General features: G+C 37.6%; 1 protein-coding gene across 4 annotated transcripts in view; it reads left to right on the top strand.

Annotated features, from left to right (window-relative positions):
• The window catches only part of tox2 (TOX high mobility group box family member 2), a 342,562-nt gene that overhangs the window by 123,327 nt on the left and 199,373 nt on the right, over positions 1-19,862 (top strand). For all 4 annotated transcript variants that reach the window (XM_061889367.1, XM_061889359.1, XM_061889350.1 and 1 more), the window contains exon 2: positions 18,582-18,674. In XM_061889367.1, coding sequence (XP_061745351.1) covers positions 18,633-18,674 — 42 coding nt within the window. In that variant the 5' untranslated portion in view covers positions 18,582-18,632. The remainder of the gene's footprint in view (positions 1-18,581; positions 18,675-19,862) is intronic.

A 19,862-nucleotide genomic window follows, 5' to 3' on the forward strand; every position in this document is an offset into this window, starting at 1 on the left:
AGGTGTATTGCAGGAAAACATGATTTAATCTTTAAAAATTAGAGATGCGCGGTTTGCGATCTCATCCGCGGAGTCTGCGGATAAACCGCGGGTCGGGCGGGTGACATGACGAAAAATTAGATTCTAAATAGAATCGGGCGGGTAGCGGTTGTACCATTCGGAATTATTTGATAAAATGGTTCAGTGAACGGCAATCTTTACCACTCAAAGGGCCATTTTGACCCGTGTCACAAAGTAAAGAAACAACAGGAGCCGCAAACATTCTCACAAATATCTGCTGGCGGTCACCCAGTTAACAAGATTTAGGGTTTGTTGTGAAGCCATTGCCTTTAACGCCATCTACAACATGTATAAACTGCATGCAAGTCCGGCAACATGTTATATGCGGCTTCCACAGACACACGTACACAATTGCGACTCATACTGGGCGATACTGAGTACACTGATCGTTGTTATATAAACAATTTTAACACTCTTACTAATATGCGCCACGCTGTGAAGCCACACCAAACAAGAACGACAAACACATTTCGGGAGAACATCCTCACAGTAACACAACATAAACGCAACACAACAAATACCCAGGATCCTTTGCATCCATGAGTCTTCCTGACTATATTATACACCCCGCTAGCACCAAACCCCGCCCCCGCCACCCTCCCTTGCGTTGGTAAGGTGGGCAGGGTTTGATGCTAGCGGGGTGTATAATATAGTCAGGAATACTAATGAATGCAAAGGATCCTGGGTATTTGTTGTGTTACTGGGAGGATGTTCTCCCGAAATGTGTTTGTCATTCTTGTTTGGTGTGGCTTCAAAGTGTGGCGCATATTAGTAAGAGTGTTAAAATTGTTTATATCACAACCATCAGTGTACTCCGTGTCACCCAGTATCGCCTTTCAATCTTGTACGTGCTTCCGTGGAAACCGCACACAACATGTTGCTGGACTGGCAAACAGTTTGTACATGTTGTTGAAGGTGTCAAAGGCAATGGCTTCAGAGCACGCCCTTGATCTTGTTATCTGAACAAGCACCTGCAAACAGTCGCGAGAATGTTTGCGGCTCCCATTATCTTCTGTTTTCTTCGAAACGGGTCAAATCTGATCTATGAGTGGTAAAAGCTGCCGACCCCTGATATATAACAACGGGCGGGCGGTTGCGGTGTTGATAAAATGTTGGTTCGGGTGGATGGCGGGTGGATGACGACTTTAGTGATGCGGTTGCGGATGATATAATTGCCTAACCACGCATCTCTTATACATATATATATATATATATATATATATATATATATATATATGTGTGTAGGGACGGCGTGGCGCAGTGGAAGAGTGGCCGTGCGCAACCCGAGGATCCCTGGTTCGAGTACCAACATCGTCACGTCCGTTGTGTCCTGAGCAAGACACTTCACCCTTGCTCCTGATTGTTGCTGGTTGGCGCCTTGCATGGCAGCTCCCTCCATCTGTGTGTGAATGGGTAAATGTGGAAGTAGTGTCAAAGCGCTTTGAGTACCTTGAAGGTAGAAAAGCGCTATACAAGTACAACCTATTTATAATTTATACATATATATATATATATATATATATATATATATATATATATATATATATATATATATATATATATATATATATATATATATATATATATATATCTGCGGCTTATAGTATGGCGTGGTTAAAATCTGGGAAAATAAAACAGTCTACTAGAATTTAGTGGGTGCGGCTTATATGCTCTTTATATTCAGGAGAATATGGTATTCTTGTTAAATAAAACCTCTACCCTTTTAATGAATACTTAAGCCTAATGCGTTACTCTACTTTAATGTTGTTCATTATGGTGGTACTTGGTGAAAAAGGTTTGAGGACCACTACTCTATAATATCGTCTTTATTTTTTTCCAATTTGATTTTGAGTACTAAAATGAATGTTGCTCGAACATTAAATGTTGCGTAACAGCATTATAACAACCGTCCTGATAGGCTTATAATGTGTTTTGTCATTAAAAACCATGTTTTTTTCTATTCTTCCGCCGCATTGTTGAGTGCATACTGTACACACAGAGTGGGCGGCCGTCTCCATGGTGCACACACATTAGTGTGCATGTATACAATGGCGGAGTGATAGGCTTTCCCCAGTAAGCCCGTCGAGCCTGCACATTCCTCTCATCAGTGCAATGTGATGTGCGCCAGCCTTTCGGCTAAGCCGGCAAGAATGTTGCCTAAAAGAAACACATGTGTTGCATTAAGTCCCGATCTACGCACTTAGTGTGACAGCACACGGCTAACGTTACAGGTAACCGTATCCTGGTCGCTGCGTCTGTGGCTCCACAGCCCAGGCAGTAGTACACAGATTATACTGTGGGAAGTTGTCCTAATTGGACGAATGCATTGTTACATTTACAGTATTTTTTTTATTTTGACAGGTAATAATGCACCAATTCAGGTACAGTCAATGTTCTAGTCAGACATTATAAAAGAGTGGGATGGCAACAGGAGTTCAGAACATTACCACAGTATTAAAGGCCTACTGAAACCCGCTACTACCGACCACGCAGTCTGATAGTTTATATATCAACGATGAAATATTAACATTGCAACACATGCCAATACGGCCTTTTTAGTTTATTAAATTGCAATTTAAAATTTCCCGCGAAGTTTCGTGTTGAAAACGTCGCGGTATGATTGACGTCTCGGGTTGTAGCGGACATTATTTTCCAGCCCCATCCAAGCTGTAAGTAGTCTGCTTTAATCGCATAATTACACAGTATTCTGGACATCAGTGTTGCTGAATCTTTTGCAATTTGTTCAATTAATAATGGAGAAGTCAAAGTAGAAAGATGGAGGTGGGAAGCTTTTAGCCTTTAGCCACGCAAACACAGCCGGTGTTTCCTTGTTTGAAATTTTATGAAGGTGAAGCTTTACTATGAATCAGAGCGGTCAAGCGAACATGGATCAACCACATGTCAACCAGCAGTTTTCGGTGAGAAAATCGTGGTAATAAGTCGGCTCTTACCGGAGGCATCAGCGTAGCATGCGTCCTGCTGCGGCTGCGTGACTTCCCTCAGATACACTGGCGGTCAACACGCCCCTGGCCACACCCTTCTGACTTTCAGGTACAATATAATATCACTAAAACACTAGCAACACAATAGTTAGATAAGGGATTTTCCAGGATTATCCTAGTAAATGTGTCTAATAATATCTGAATCGCTCCCACTGCAATCGGCTTTTTTTTTTCTAGTGCTTCACTCTAACTTTCCTCATCCACAAATCTTTCATCCTTGCTCAAATTAATAGGGAAATTGTCGCTTTCTCGGTCCGAATCTCTCTTGCTGCTGATGGCCATGATTGTAAAAAATGTGAGGACCTCCACAACCTGTGACTTCACGCGCACATCGTCTGCTACTTCCGGTACAGGCAAAGCTTTTTTATTAGCGACCAAAAGTTGCGAACTTTATCGTCAATGTTCTCTACTAAATCCTTTCAGCAAAAATATGGCAATATCGCCAAATGATCAAGTATGACACATAGAATGGACCTGCTATCCCCGTTTAAATAAAAACATCTCATTTCAGTAGGCCTTTAAAAATAAGCGGAACATACTTCAGTGTACAGTAGTAAAGTTAAAGTGCCACTGATAGTCGCACACACTCCAGTTGTAGTAAAATGACCCTCTGCATTTGACCCATCCCCTAGTTCCACCCCCAGGGAGGTGAGGGGAGCAATGAGCAGCAGCGGTGGCCGCGCTCGGGAATCATTTTGGTGATTTAATCCCCATTTACCTCAATTTACAAGCTTAGTTGGTTCCATGACCAACGCATAACACAAATCAGTCATTTGAAATTAATTTGAATCCAAATATTATATTATTATAAATATATTGTCATGTTCTGTGGTTGTGTTTTGTTTAGTTATGTTCTGTTTGGATTTGGTTTGCTTTCTTGTTTGTGCACTCTTGTTTGTTTTGTCACCATGACGACCAATCGGTTCACCTGATTCATTTGGACTCACGCACCTGATTTGTTAATGCTCCTGTGTTAATTATGTTACCATTATTTAAGCCTCTAGTTGCCAGGCAGCCGGCCTGGCGACATCACTCCTGATACCCCTGACATTATTAATACTCTACTCTTTATGACTCTTTTTATGCTCATTCTATACCATTCTTCCTTGCTCGTTTTTTCACGTCACAGTACGTGTTTTTGTTTTTATGTCCATAGTTCTGCCTTTGTGCTAGGTTTTGCTTTCTTAGCCAAGTTTGTTCTCCGCCTTGTGTGCACCTTTTGTTTGTTCCTTCTTGAGTAAAATTAAATCATGCCTTTACCTTAACGCCTTGTCCAGTCCAGTCGCTTTGCACCATGGGAAAACAAACCGCGCCAAAGTCCAAGTCATGACATATATATTGTCTGATATACAAGACACTACAACGTGCTACAAACAACGAAAGTAATTTTATGAAGTAATGTCATTACTCTCTTTGTTTCTAATGTATATTTTCTGCTCGATCTACTCTATTTTATGCTGCAGCTGTTACATGAACTGTAATATTGTTATTGTTATATATTGTATATATATTATCTACAAATATAATATCATACATAGGTATATATCATATATTGCATGTATAATATATAAACATTATATATGTTATATTTTATATTGCTACTACGGTACATTTTTTGTCTTCTTTATACTTGCATTATCTTTTCCATCCTTACACTTTCCATCCTCTGTAATATATTAAAGATATATGTTATGAATAATATATAAATATTATATATATGTTATATTTTATATTGCTACTACGGTAAATTTTTTGTCTTCTTTATACTTGCATTATCCTTTCCATCCTTACACTTTCCATCCTTTGTAATATATTATACATACATTGTATGTATGATATATAAATATTACATATGTGTTATGATTTATATTGCTACTAGGGTACATTTTTTGTCTTTTTTGTACTTGCATTATCCTTTCCATCCTTACACTTTCCATCCTTTGTAATATATTATACATAAATTGTATGTATAATATATAAATATATTATATATGTTATATTTTATATTGCTACTACGGTACATTTTTTGTCTTCTTTATACTTGCATTATTCTTTCCATCCTTACACTTTCCATCCTTTGTAATATATTATACATACATTGTATGTATGATATATAAATATTACATATGTGTTATAATTTATATTGCTACTTAGGTACATTTTTCGTCTTCTTTGTACTTGCATTATCCTTTCCATCCTCATACTTTCCATCCTTTGTAATATGTTATACATAAATTGTATGTATAATATATAAATATATTATACGTGTTATATTGCTACTACGGTACATTTTTTGTCTTCTTTATACTTGCATTATCCTTTCCATCCTTGCACTTTCCATCCTTTGTAATATATCATACATAAATTGCATGTATAACATGTAAATATTACACGTTATAATTTATATTGCTACTACGGTACATTTTTTTGTCTTCTTTAGACTTGCATTATGCTTTCCATCCTTACACTTTCCATCCTTTGTAATTTATTATACATACATCGTATGTATAATATATAAATAATATATAGATGTTTTATTTTATATTACTACTACAGTACATTTTTTTGTCTTCTTTATACTTGCATTATCCTTTCCATCCTTACACTTTCCAACCTTTGTAACTGAGCTACTGTGTGGAACAATTTCCCTTGTGTATCAATAAAGTTTGTGTAAGTCTAAGTCTACTAGGTCTGCCCCGATTTGATATTGATAACAGTAATCGGCCCGATAACAGCAAAAAAAAAAAAAAAAAAAAAGTATCGGAAGATATTGGCTTGCACAAAGGATCTCAGATATAAGTTTCTAGACAAGTTACCTTAAATTCGGACAGTAAGCCGCTACTTTTTTTTTTTTACGCTTTGAATTCTGTGGCTTATTAAACAGTGCAGCTTATTTATGGATTTTTTTATCCGATAAGAAACATAATGAGAAAAGAAATAAAAAAATACAAGCAAACACACCTAGAAAGTGTTTCATTGTCTGTGCTATGGCGCCATCTTATGGACGCGTTTGCTCACTGCAGTTGTGCTTCCATTTAGTGTTTTTGAATTTCTATTTTTCAACCAGAGTGTCGTGTTCATCTTCCAGTAGTGCACGGCAAAAACTTACAGCGTGTGGAGCGGAGACGGCGTCCACAAAGTACATCCAGACATGACATGCCAATCAACAAAGGATGGCAACAACTTAAATAGTCTTGATTTCCAAAACAAAGCAGGTGCGAGGAATAGCGCTTAAAGGAAAACATGAAACTGCTACGGGACAATCCACCAAAAAAAGAGCGTAAGACAAGAACTAAAACACTACACACAAGAAAACACAAAAAAAAAACTCCAAATAAGTCAGGGCGTGATGTGACAGGTGGTGACAGTACACCTACTTTGAGACAAGAGCTATAGTGATGCATTCTTGGTTATGGTTTAAAGCAGGGGTCCCCAAACTTTTTGACTCGGGGGCCGCAGTGGGTTAAAAAAATTTAAGCCGGGGGCCGGGCTGTAAAATATATATCAGGTCAGGAAATAACACAGAGGCTATTTCATCCCTACAAGCCTGTTTCACAAGTTTCCCTGCTCTTCAGGGGATTTTATAATAACGTAGGCTCCAGCACCCCCTCGCGACCCCGAGAGGGAAAAGCGGTAAAAAATAAACCTGCGAAACAGGGGGTTTTATAATAAAATATATAATAAAATCCCCTGAAGAGCAGGAAAACTAGCCTCTCTGTTTTTTCCTGACTTAATGCAATGTATAACTGATAAACCACAGTAACCTTGACCCTCTCTCTCTCTCTCTCTCTCTCTCTTTCTCTCTCTCTCTCTCTCTCTCTCTCTCTCTGTCTCTCTCTCTCTCTCTATATATATATATATATATATGTATATATGTGTATGTATATATATTCTGAATGCAATAATGTCACATTATCAATGGGAAAATGCATTTTTAAACAATATGATTTGCCTGAGTGGCTAGGAGACACAGAGAGTAACAAGCGGTAGGAAATGAATTAGAGAGGACAGATTTAAAATAATAAATATACTAAGATAAAATTTAAATTCAAATATTTTAACTTGGGACATCCCGCGATGCTGGCGGGCCGGATTAGGCCCACGGGCAGTAGTTTGGTTTTAAGTCTTATACAACAATTGTGACGACGACTTTTTACTATCAATATCGGCTACTTAGTTTAATTTTTTTATGTTTTCTGCTGGTGGTGTGCCTGGATTTTTTTGGCTCAACAAAGGTTAGAAAAAAAATACTGCCATAATGATACACTGTAAAAAAAAAATCCTATTTTTATGGTTAATTCACTCTAAATTTCTACTGTAATTTTTCTTTTTTTTTTTAAATAGGTTATAAAACTGTAGAATTGAAGACATTATCTGTAAATAAACAAACCGCCTGTTATTTTAAATAATATGCCAGTAATGACAAACTATGTATATTTCAATTTTTTTTACAGAAAAATACCAAATTAATAATACATATCATTTTCTGTTTTCTCAAATTACTTTCAAATTCATGTAAAATTACAGTAATTAACTTTCATTTCATATGTAGCTTGTTATATAAAAGTCTATGTCCATACTAACAATCTAACAGTTTTCTATGTAATTTTAAGGAAAATCTTTTTTTTTTAATATTTATGTGTATTTTTATATTCAAGTTGAAAAATATTTGTAGCCTGTTGTATAAAGGTTTATATTCATGCTAACAATTTAACATTTTTTCTGTAATATAACACACGTTGGTGACTGCAAGACCTACTTGATCAACAGCCAACAGCCATACAGGTCACACTGAGGGCGGCCATACAAACACATTTAACACTGTTACAAATATGTGCCACATTGTGAACCCACATCAAACAAGAATGACAAACACATTTCAGGAGAACATCTTCACCGTAACACAAAATAAACACAAAAGAACAAATACCCAGAATGCCATACACCACTACTCTTGCGGGCTACACCCCTGCAACCACCAAAACCCCGCCCACCTCAACCGACGCACGGAGGGGGGCGGTGATGTGGGGTGTATTCAGTGTTAAAAAATATTACATGGCTCTCCCGGAAATACATTTTGGCTCTCTCAGCCAAAAAGGTTCCCGACCCCTGCGCTCGAGAGGGAAGAGTGCTTGAAACTCCGCATGTCAACATCTCCGCAAAATTTCCACATCAACACCGTATGAAAAAAATTGTCAACAACAGAAGGCGATAACATCCGCAGGAACCTACCACATAGCGAAGGACATACACTATTTGATTTCCTATCATGCAGCTCATTTTTATTTGACAGTTATTGAAATATCTTCTGTGACATCATGCACAAATGTGCACTTTGTATGTCTTAAACTATTGTAGTGGTGTTCTGTACAAAAAGAGTGCACTTTAATTCAGTGTTGTTTTGATATGTCATCTTGGTGACATCATGCACAAAAGTGCACTCATAGCTTGTTTTGAAATGTCTCTGACAATCTTGCACTTTCTGTTTTGTAAATGACATGAAATGTTTTTACCACTGTTTAATAACTGTTTAATAAACACAGTTTTGGTAAATTAACTTGCAGTATTTCTTCCCAAAATTATTAGCGCATGCTAACTATTGCCGCCGGGTCAAATTCGTGACATCACGAGTGCCGTTCCCCCTGTCATCATTTTCAAAATGGCGGAGAAGTTTTTTTTTTTTGCTTGTACTATGTTTAAACCAGGGGTCTTGTTCAACAGCCATACAGATCACACTGAAAGTTGTGATATAAAACAACTTTAAAACTCTTACATAATATGTGCAACACTCTGTGAACACACACCAAACAAGAATGACAAACACATTTCGGGAGAACATTGGCTCTGTAACACATTATAAACGCAACATAAGAATTACCCAGAATGACATGCATCCATGACTCTTGGCTATATTATACACCCTGCTAGCAAAAAACCCCGCAGCCTTGAGGTGGGCAGGGTTGGGGGCATAATATGTAGCCAAGAGTCATGGATGCATGGCATTCTGGGTAATTGTTATGTTGCGTTTATAATGTGTTACAGAGCCGATGTTCTCCAGAAATGTGTTTGTTGTTCTTGTTTGGTTAGGGTTCACAGTGTGGCACATATTAGTAAGAGTGTTAAAGTTGTTTATATCACGACCTTCAGTGTGATCTGTATGGATATTGAGCAAGTATGCCTTGCAATCTCGTACGGGAAGCAGCGAAATGCTTGCGTACGGCCGGCACGCAGATAGCATGGTATAAAGGCGGGCGGGAGGACATGTTGTAGAGCAGTGGTACCCAACCACCGGGCCGCGGCCTGGTACCGGGCTGCAGAATATTTTTTTATTAATTATTAATTTAATTTTTGTTTTAAATGTTCCTTTACTGCATGCCATTGGTAAGCGCAGGGGTGAGAAGAGGTTTTAAAATTATTAGCGCCTGCTTACTTTTATCGCATGCCTTCAATAAGCGCAGGAGTGAGAAGTGGTTTTAAATTAATTAGCGCCCCGGCGGCTATTCAAGGGAATTGTCACACTTATGGATCATGTTTTGTTTTGTCATGTTATGTTTTGATTTTGGACATTGTCACATTTTGCACTTCCTGGTTTTGTTTGTTTCCATGCCAACGCATTAGTTCCCACCTCATTCGCGCCCTCGATTAGCTGCTTCATGCTTTGCAATGCCGTCCATTTCGTCCACGTAAGTTTTTGTTATTCATGCCACTGCGCAAGTGTTTTTGTTGCATGTTTGTAGTTTATAGCCTTTGTGCTAGTCTTTTGTTTCATAGCCCAGTTTTTTGTACCGCCATTGTGCGCGCTTTTTGTTGGTTCCTGTTTTTAGTTTTAGTGTTAAAATAAAGATGTCTTTACCTTCGCGCCGTTTCCACTCCATTCGCTTTGCACCTCGGGAAAACAAACCAAGACCGAGTCCGAGCCTGACAGGAATATGGTATTCGTGGTTTTCCTCTCTGCATGAAAGTTTAAAAGTAGCATATATTAATGCAGTATGAACAAGAATATTTTAATGTCGACACATAGAATCATCGTACTGCTGTGATTATATGCATCAAGTGTTCGTTCAAGGCTAAGGCAAAATATCGAGGTCTGTATCCTGTATCGTGACATGGCTTAAAAATATCGAGATATTAATAAAAGGCCAAATCGCCCAGACCTATCAGGCGGTTTTGTTTGGATCAAAATGCACACATGGAAGAAGTCTCCCAGCTTAGCGTTTTTTTGAGGGTTTTGCCAGCGCTCCTAATGAGACCGTCAGGGCTAGTTAGCGCAGCCTGGCAGTCTCACGTCCCCTCCGGGCTGCAGACAGCTGTTATTAGCTGCTAATGCTACTGTACGCCAAAGGGCCAGATTAGCATACCGGCCAAAATATGAAATATTCCCTTAAGCGTCGCTATGCAATGTTAGCACGTTCGCTGTTTGCACCTCAACGTCTTTAGTACTAGGCTGACTATATTCTGAAATCCCCAAAAAGAGGACACATATGTGCATGCCAAGGCGGGCAGCACGTCAAGGCCTAGGTGAAAATTTGCCAATGATACTGGAACTTGCTTTATAAATAATATATTTATTTAAATAAAACATTTTTTCTCCTCTGTTGACAGTATAACAAATTAAGTCACATGTACAGTGGGGCAAAAAAGTATTTAGTTAGCCAGCGATTGTGCAAGTTCTCCCACTTAAAATGATGACAGAGGTCTGTAATTTTCATCATAGGTACACTTCAACTGTGAGAGACAGAATGTGAAAAAAAATCCAGGAATTCACATTGTAGGAATTTTAAAGAATTTATTTGTAAAATAAGTATTTGGTCAACCATTCAAAGCTCTCACTGATGGAAGGTTTTGGCTCAAAATCTCACGATACATGGCCCCATTCATTCTTTCCTTAACACGGATCAATCGTCCTGTCCCCTTAGCAGAAAAACAGCCCCAAAGCGTGATGTTTCCACCCCCATGCTTCGCAGTAGGTGTGGTGTTCTTGGGATGCAACTCTGTATTCTTCTTCCTCCAAACACGAGGAGTTGAGTTTATACCAAAATGGATACATGGATGATACAGCAGAGGATTGGGAGAATGTCATGTAGTCCAGTGGTCCCCAAGCACCGGGCCGCGGCCCGATTGATACCGGGCCGCAGAAGAATTTTTTATTAATTTCTATTAAAAAAAAAATATATATATATATATATATATATATATTTAATGTCCTGCAGTCCTGGGTTCAAATCCAGGCTCAGGATCTTTCTGTGTGGAGTTTGCATGTTCTCCCCGTGAATGCGTGGGTTCCCTCCGGGTACTCCGGCTTCCTCCCACTTCCAAAGACATGCACCTGGGGATAGGTTGATTGGCAACACTAAATTGGCCCTAGTGTGTGAATGTGAGTGTGAATGTTGTCTGTCTATCTGTGTTGGCCCTGCGATGAGGTGGCGACTTGTCCAGGGTGTACCCTGCCTTCCGCCCGATTGTAGATGAGATAGGCGCCAGCGACCCCAAAAAGGGAATAAGCGGTAGAAAATGGATGGATATATTTTTAATTTTTTTATTAAATCAACATAAAACCACAATATACACTTACAATTACTGAACCAACCACAACAACGTACCTTTTTCATGACAAAACGTCCCTTTTTCATGACAAAGAAAAAAAAAATAATAATAATTAAAAAAGGACCCCCCCCCCCCCTTCCCGGGCCGCGGGACAATTTATTAAGCGTTGACCGGTCCGCGGATACAAAAAGGTTTGGGGACCACTGATGTAGTCAGATGAAACCAAAATAGAACTTTTTGGTATAAACTCAACTCGTCATGTTTGGAGGAAGAAGAATACTGAGTTGCATCTCAAGAACACCACACCTACTGTGAAGCATGGGGGTGGAAACATCATGCTTTGGGGCTGTTTTTCTGCTAAGGGGACAGGACGATTGATCCGTGTTAAGGAAAGAATAAATGGGGCCATGTATCGTGAGATTTTGAGCCAAAAACTCCTTCCATCAGTGAGAGCTTTGAATGGTTGACCAAATACTTATTTCCCACCATAATTTACAAATAAATTCTTTAAAATTCCTACAATGTGAATTCCTGGATTATTTTCCCACATTCTGTCTCTCACAGTTGAAGTGTACCTATGATGAAAATTACAGACCTCTGTCATCATTTTAAGTGGGAGAACTTGCACAATCGGGGGCTGACTAAATACTTTTTTGCCCCACTGTATGTTATGTAACATTCACAGTTTTAGAAAAAGTACAGAGGTGGCAATATTCAAAATAACCTCTTGTATATAATATACACATAAATAATGCCTCAAAACAGGTGAATTATATTTAAACAAAAAACAGGTAACAGCCCATTCTTTAAAATGTCTCTTCTCAGTCTAGTGCAGTGGTCCCCAACCTTTTTTTTTTTTGGGGGGGGGGGGTGGGGGGGGGGGTGGGGGGTGGGGTGCGGTGGTGTCATTTTTCTTCTTTTTTTTCTTTTTTTTTTTTTCTTCTCTGTCATGAAAAAGGGACGTTTTTGTCATGAAAAAGGGATTTTTTTTGTGGTTTGTGCACTATTTGTAAGTGTATATTGTGTTTTTTATGTTGATTTAATAAAAAAAATATATTTTTGTATTTTTTTTTTTTTTTTTTTTTTTTTTTTTTTTAAATAAAAAATTATTCTGCGGCCCGGTACCAATCGGGTGGACCATTCTAATGTAAAAAAAACATTTGAAACAAAAACAGATGATATCAGAGAATACACCATAGACTTCTTAGTTTGTCTTGTATTTATTGCACAAGATGTATTTAAGTCACCCAACAGCTCCAATGAGCGTCTATTTCCTTTTCCCGGCAAAAACTCGAACCAACACTTCCTGTCAACAGCGTCACTTCCCTAACTTCCCCGGAAGTTCCGCCCCTCAGCCAGATCCATTGGCTAACACCCCATAGATAGCCGCTACAATTTTTACAGCTAGAATTCACCAACTCGAGTAATATATATACGGTAACTTCACCCTTGGACGTACATTAAAAATACACGCAACCCTAATTCAAAATGCCGGACAATTGAGGCATTTAAAAGAACCCCACCCGGACAGCCCCGCAAAAGAGGACATGTCCGGGGAAAAGAGGACGTGACTCCACTTGCTCAGAATCCACACTGTTTTTGCTCATTATGGTCCAAACGCGGTATGGAAAATAAGCTTTGGCGTACATTGCTGGTGGGCTTCTTCCGTCTTGCCAATCAGGTCCTATAATCTGTTTATAGCAAGTATAATGTATACAGTAAGCTTATGCCCATGTTGACGCTAGGGACCAGTTTTTGGATGATATTTCTCACTTAATGGTGGAATGATGTCAGCATTTCTCACATCAAAGGCCTTTGAAGCCAGCATGTGTGCTAAGATGAATGTTTCAAGTATTTTATATATTATTTTCTTTCATCTGGTTGTTATTGCCCTGGTGTTGGAATGCTTCAGTCAAGACTTTTGACTAGCACTTGGTATTGGTTCTTATCAACCTGCATTAAGGATCTTTGACTAAGATGTTTAGTAGGTCCTTAAAAACATCAATGTTCCGCACATAGAGAACCAGTTCTCTGGTTGTATATGAGATCTTTGACTGGTTGTTTTTTAAATAGGTTCTTAAAAACAACAACCTGTGAATATTGTATTTCAAGAGAATTTCTATAAACAGCAGGGTTGTCCTGTTGTAAAGAGGATTTTTGATTTTGTTGTGTTTATCAGCTGTTCTCATAGAGGATCTTTGACTAGTGCTTTTCCTACTAGCCTCCTAAAAACAGCAGTTCTCAGGTTAAATAGGGGATCTTTGATTCGTGATTTTTTTTTTCTTTGTCCTTCAAACACAGCAATGTTCCTCTCAGAGAAGATCTTTGACTCATGTTTTTTCAGTGGATTACTAAAAAAAAGCAGCGTTGTCCTGTTGTGAAGAGGATCTTTGATTTCATTGTGTTTATTAGGTGTTCTCATAGAGGATCTTTGACTGTTTGTTCTGTTTGACTCGTGTTTTTACCAGTCAATTCCTAAAAGCAACGTTGTCTTGTGTCCAGTTAAATAAAGGATCTTTGACTCACATTTTTTGTGGGTCCTTTCATAGAGGATTTTGGACTAGTGTTTTTCCAACAAGACTCCTAAAAACAGCAGTTATCCGGTTTTATAGGGGATCTTTGACTTGTGATTTTTTTTCTTCGTCCTTCAAAAACAGCAATGTTGCTTTCATAGTAGATCTTTAACTAGTGTTTTTTCAGTAAATTACAACAAAAAAGCAGTGTCGTCCTGTTGTAAAGAGGATCTTTGATTTTGTTGTGTTTATTAGGTGTTCTCATAGAGGATCTTTGACTAATGTTTGTCCAACAGGTTCATAACACATCAGAGTTCTCCAGTTAAATAGGGGATCTTGGACTAGTGGATTTTTTACAGGTCCTTTAAAAACAGCAATGTTCCTCTCAAAGATGATCTTTGACTAGTGTTTTTTTCAGTAGAGTCCTACAAAAAAGCAGCGTTGTCTTGTTGTAAAGAGGATCTTTGATTTCATTGTTTATTAGGTGTTCTCAGAGAAGATCTTTGACTGTTTGTCCAACGGCTTCATAAAAACATTAGAGTTGTCCGGTTATAAAGGGGATCTTTGACTTGCAATTTTTTTTCTGTGTCCTTCAAAAACATCAAAGTTCCTCTCAAAGAAGAACTTTGACTAGTGTTTTCCCCCAGTAGATTCCTAAAAGCAGTGTTTTCTTGTGTCCAGTTAAATAAAGGATTTTTGATTTACTTTTTTTGTGGGTCCTCTCCTCGAGGTTCTTGGACTAGTACTTTTCCAACAAGCTTCCTAAAAAGAGCAGAGTTCTCAGGTTGAATAGGGGATCTTTGATTTGTGATTTTTTTTTTGTCCTTCAAACACAGCAATGTTTCTCTCAAAGAAGATCTTTGACTAGTGTTTTTCCTAGTGATTCCTACAAAAAAGCAGCAATGTCCTGTTGTAAAGAGGATCTTTGATTTTGTTGTGTTAGGTGTTCTCACAGAGGATCTTTGACTTATGTTTTTACAACAGGTTCATAAAAACAGAGTTCTCCAGTTCAATAGGGGATCTTGGACTAGTAGATTTTTTATAGGTCCTTCAAAAACAGCAAAGTTCCTCTCAAAGAAGAACTTTGACTTGTGTTTTTCCAAGTAGATTCCTAAAAGTAGCGTTGTCTTGTGTCCAGTTATATAGAGGATCTTTGACTCATTTTTTTATGGGTCCTCTCATAGAGGACCTTTAACTAGTGCTTTTCCAACAAGACTCCTAAAAACAGCAAAGTTCTCCGGTTACATAGGGGCTCTTTGACTCGTGATTTTTTCCTGGTCCTTCAAAAACAGCAATGTTTCTCTCAAAGAAGAGCATTCACTTGTGTTTTTTCAGTAGATTCCTACAAAAAGCAGCATTGTCCTGTTATATAAAGGATATTTAACTCAGTGTTTGTGTGTGTGTCCTCAAAAGAGGATATTTGACTAGTGTTCCAACAGATTTCTAAAAATAGAATTATTCTGTTGTATCGTAGATCTTTGACCCGTGATTTTTTTTCTTCGTCTTTCAAATACAGAAATGTTCTTCTCAAAGAAAATCTTTGACTAGTGTTTTTCCAATAGATTCCTACAAAAAAAGCAGTATTGTCCTGTTATATTTAGGATCTTTGATTCAGTTTTTTGTGGCTCCTCACATAGAGGATCCTTGACTAGGGTTTTTTTTTAACAGATTCCTATAAACAACAGAGTTCTCCTTGATTTTTTTTTCTTGATCCTCCAAAAATAAGCAATTTTCTTTTCAAAGAAAATCTTTGACTTGTTTTTCCCAGTAGATTCCTACAAAAAAGCAGTTTTGTCCTAAGTCATGTTATATATCAAAGATCTTTGATTCAGTATTTTGTGGGTCCTCTCATAGAGGATCTTTGACTAGGGTTTTCCATCCATCCATCCATTTTCTACCGCTTATTCCCTTTCGGGGTCGCGGGGGGCGCTGGCGCCTATCTCAGCTACAATCGGGCGGAAGGCAGGGTACACCCTGGACAAGTCGCCACCTTATCGCAGGGCCAACACAGATAGACAGACAACATTCACACTCACATTCACACACTAGGGCCAATTTAGTGTTGCCAATTAACCTATCCCCAGGTGCATGTCTTTGGAAGTGGGAGGAAGCCGGAGTACCCGGAGGGAACCCACGCATTCACAGGGAGAACATGCAAACTCCACACAGAAAGATCCCGAGCCTGGATTTGAACCCAGGACTGCAGGAACTTCGTATTGTGAGGCAGACGCACTAACCCCTCTGCCACCGTGAAGCCCGACTAGGGTTTTTTTCCAACATATTTCTAAAAACAGCAGAGTTCTCTGGTTATACAGAGGATCTTTGACTCAAGATTTTTTTTTTCTTGGTCCTTCAAGAGCAGCAATGTTTCCCTCAAAGAAGAGCTCTCACTCTTGTTTTTTTTTTCCAGTAGATTCCTACAAAAAAAGCACCAATGTCCTGTGTCTTATAAATAGAGGATCTTGGACTCAATTTTGTTTGTGGGTCCTCTCATAGGGGATCTTTGACTATGGTTTTCCCAAAACAGTCCTAAAAACAGCTGTTCTCTGGTTAAATTAATGATCTTTGACTGGTGATATTTGAGTTGCTTGTGTTACTCTTATATTATCATGCCTTGCTTGTCAGTTGAAAGTCTTGTGTTGGTGTTTTCCTATCTTTAGTGTTTAGTTCCTGTCTGTCAGCCTTATTTTCAAGTTCCATTTCCTATTAATTTGGTTATGCGGCACTTTTACTTTGTCTACCAGCGCACCTGTTCTGAGTTTGTAATCTCATTTATCTAAATTCAGCTGGTGCTTTGTGTTTATGTTGTGCCACGTTTGTTGAAGTCTCCAGCATTCTGTTAGTTTAGTTTTTAGCCCGTTTAGTTTGTTTTTTTCCTATGCTTCAGTGCATTCCTAGCTGCACTCTTCTTTTGTTTTGCTTAGTAAATACCTTTTTACCTGCTGCCTTCGGAATATGACTACTCTCGTTATCAAGCGACCCAAGCTCCACATGATCATGAAATAGTACTTTTTAAAAAGATTATAAAAAAACTGCAAAGTTCTCCGGTTATTTAGAAGCTTTGTGATTGTTTTCTTAGTAAGTACGTAAAACTGTCAATATTTATCCAAATAATGATCTTTGACAGATTTTTTTTTTTCCTGCGCAGATTGCTAAAAACAGCAGAGTTGACTAGTGCAAACTGTTTATGACTATATCAGGTAATTTGGTAACTTAAAAATATGATGCTGTGGCTAATCGTTGATTGACATATGAAAATTAAAAATGAATGTTTCTTAGTTTTGTAAAAAAATTGTGGCCCACAGGACAGTTTAGATCGGGGGTCAGCAACCCTTTAGCTCTTTAGCGCCGCCCTAGTGGCTCCCTGGAGCTTTTTCAAAAATGGAACATGATGGGGGAAAAATATGTTATTTTAATAATGTTTCTGTAGGAGGACAAACATAACACAAACCTTCCTAAGTGTTTACAAAACCCATTATTTAATATGTTTTTGTTTCACTGATGAGAGTATTTGGCCAGCGCCGTTTTGTCCTACAAATTTTGGCGGTCCATGAACTCACCAGAGTTGGTGTACGTGTACAAGTTTCTCCGTGGCTGCCACGGAAAGACGTGCTTAATGCCACGCCTTCTTTGTCTCATTTTGTCCACCAAACGTTCTACGCTGTGCGTGAATGCACAAGTGTGAGCTTTGTTGATGTTATTGCGTGGCATGCTAATAATTGATTGATTGATTGATTTAAACTTTTATTAGTAGATTGCACAGTACAGTACATATTCCGTACAATTGACCACTAAATGGTAACACCCGAATAAGTTTTTCAACTTCTTTAAGTCGGGGGCCACGTAAATCAATTCATGGTAGCTGTGTGTACGTTTTGCGTCATTATGCCTTGTTTGTAGGTATATTTGATTAATTAAATTAATTTCCTTTACTTATGTCCTTTGTGTATTTAATTTATATTTGCATGTCTCATGAAAACATTATTTGTATGTAATATTGGCTGCGTTTCTGATTGTGTGCCATGTTGTTCCAGACCACAGCAAACGTTAACATGTTGTTCCAGACCACAGCAAACGTTACTCAGTTTGCAAAGGTATTAATAGATCCATTAGAAGAAGAACGTCTGTCCTTTCCTTTAACTTGGGCACACACACATATATACCTTTGGCAGTTTCCAGTAACCCTCTGAGACACTTACTTAACGTGTTGTCTTCATCATAACACTTACATAAGGCTTTTAACGTTTTTTTGCGGCTCCAGACGGATTCGTTTTTTTGTTTTTTTTTGGTCCAATATGGCTCTTTCAACACGTTGGGTTTGCCGACCCCAGGTTTTGATGAACAGCTGGGATGTAGGTATTCGCTACAGACATTTGGAATGATTGATTTTTGCTTCCGATCTACATTCCTCGTGCATAAAAGCAAAAATACTTAGAATTTGTCTGTGTTTCTTCTCTTTCAGAGCAGATACGCCGTTACAGATCGAGGTGTGAGGCTCTACAGTTCTCTGCCCATGCGCCCCAACAACGACGGAAAGAGACTGCCATCTACCGGGGTAAGGCCCACTCCCAAATATATTTTTGTTTTCCCTAATCATGTCAGGCCAGTCAGATGTTTTAAAATTGGCCTCAGCACTTCTTGGTTTTGAAACTCACAACTTGGGACTGGATACTTTCTTGTGAGTCACACATAAGTATTCGATCATAGGAGGCGTACTTAGAAGAGCCTACAGTCAACAACTCGTGATTTGATTGGCCTTCGCAGCGGTCTATCAACTGTATGTTCCACGTTCGCCTACACTGCCTGGACCGCCACGGATTTCATTCAGCGCTGGCATCATACCATGAATTGATTAACGTGGACCCCGACTTAAACAAGTTGGAAAACTTATTCGGGTGTTACCATTTAGTGGTCAATTGTACGGAATATGTACTGTACTGTGCAATCTACTAATAAAAGTTTCAATCAATCAATCAATCAAAAACAAGCTAGCTGAATTCTGATTGGATAAAAGATCGAACGCAGGGGTCCCCAAACTTTGTGATATATATATATATATATATATATATATATATGTATGTATATATATATGTATATATATATATATATGTATGTATATATATATATATATATATATATATATATATATATATATGTATATATATATATATGTATGTATGTATGTATGTATGTATGTATGTATGTATGTATGTATGTATGTATATATATATATATATGTATATATATATATATATGTATATATATGTGTATGTATATATATATGTATATATATGTATATATATATATATATATATATGTATATATATATATATATGTATATATATATATATATATATATATATATATATATATATATATATATATATATGTATGTATACATATATACCGAGCTCAATGATGTCACGTTATTGATGGGAGAAAGCATTTTTAGACAACATGATTTGCCTGAGCAGTGAGGAGACACTGAAAGTAACAAGCGGTATAAAATGGATTGGAAAGGATAGATCAAAAAAAATAATAAAACAATCCCAAAAATAATATTTTTTTAATTTTTAATGAAAAAAAAATTCCCCAAAAATATATATATAAAAAAAAAATATATATATATATATATAAAAATATATATATATCTATATATTATATATATATATATATATATATATATATATATATATATATATATATATATATATATATATATATATATATATATATATATATA

Source organism: Nerophis ophidion, linkage group LG02, assembly GCF_033978795.1.
Source record: "Nerophis ophidion isolate RoL-2023_Sa linkage group LG02, RoL_Noph_v1.0, whole genome shotgun sequence".
NCBI lineage: Eukaryota > Metazoa > Chordata > Actinopteri > Syngnathiformes > Syngnathidae > Nerophis > Nerophis ophidion.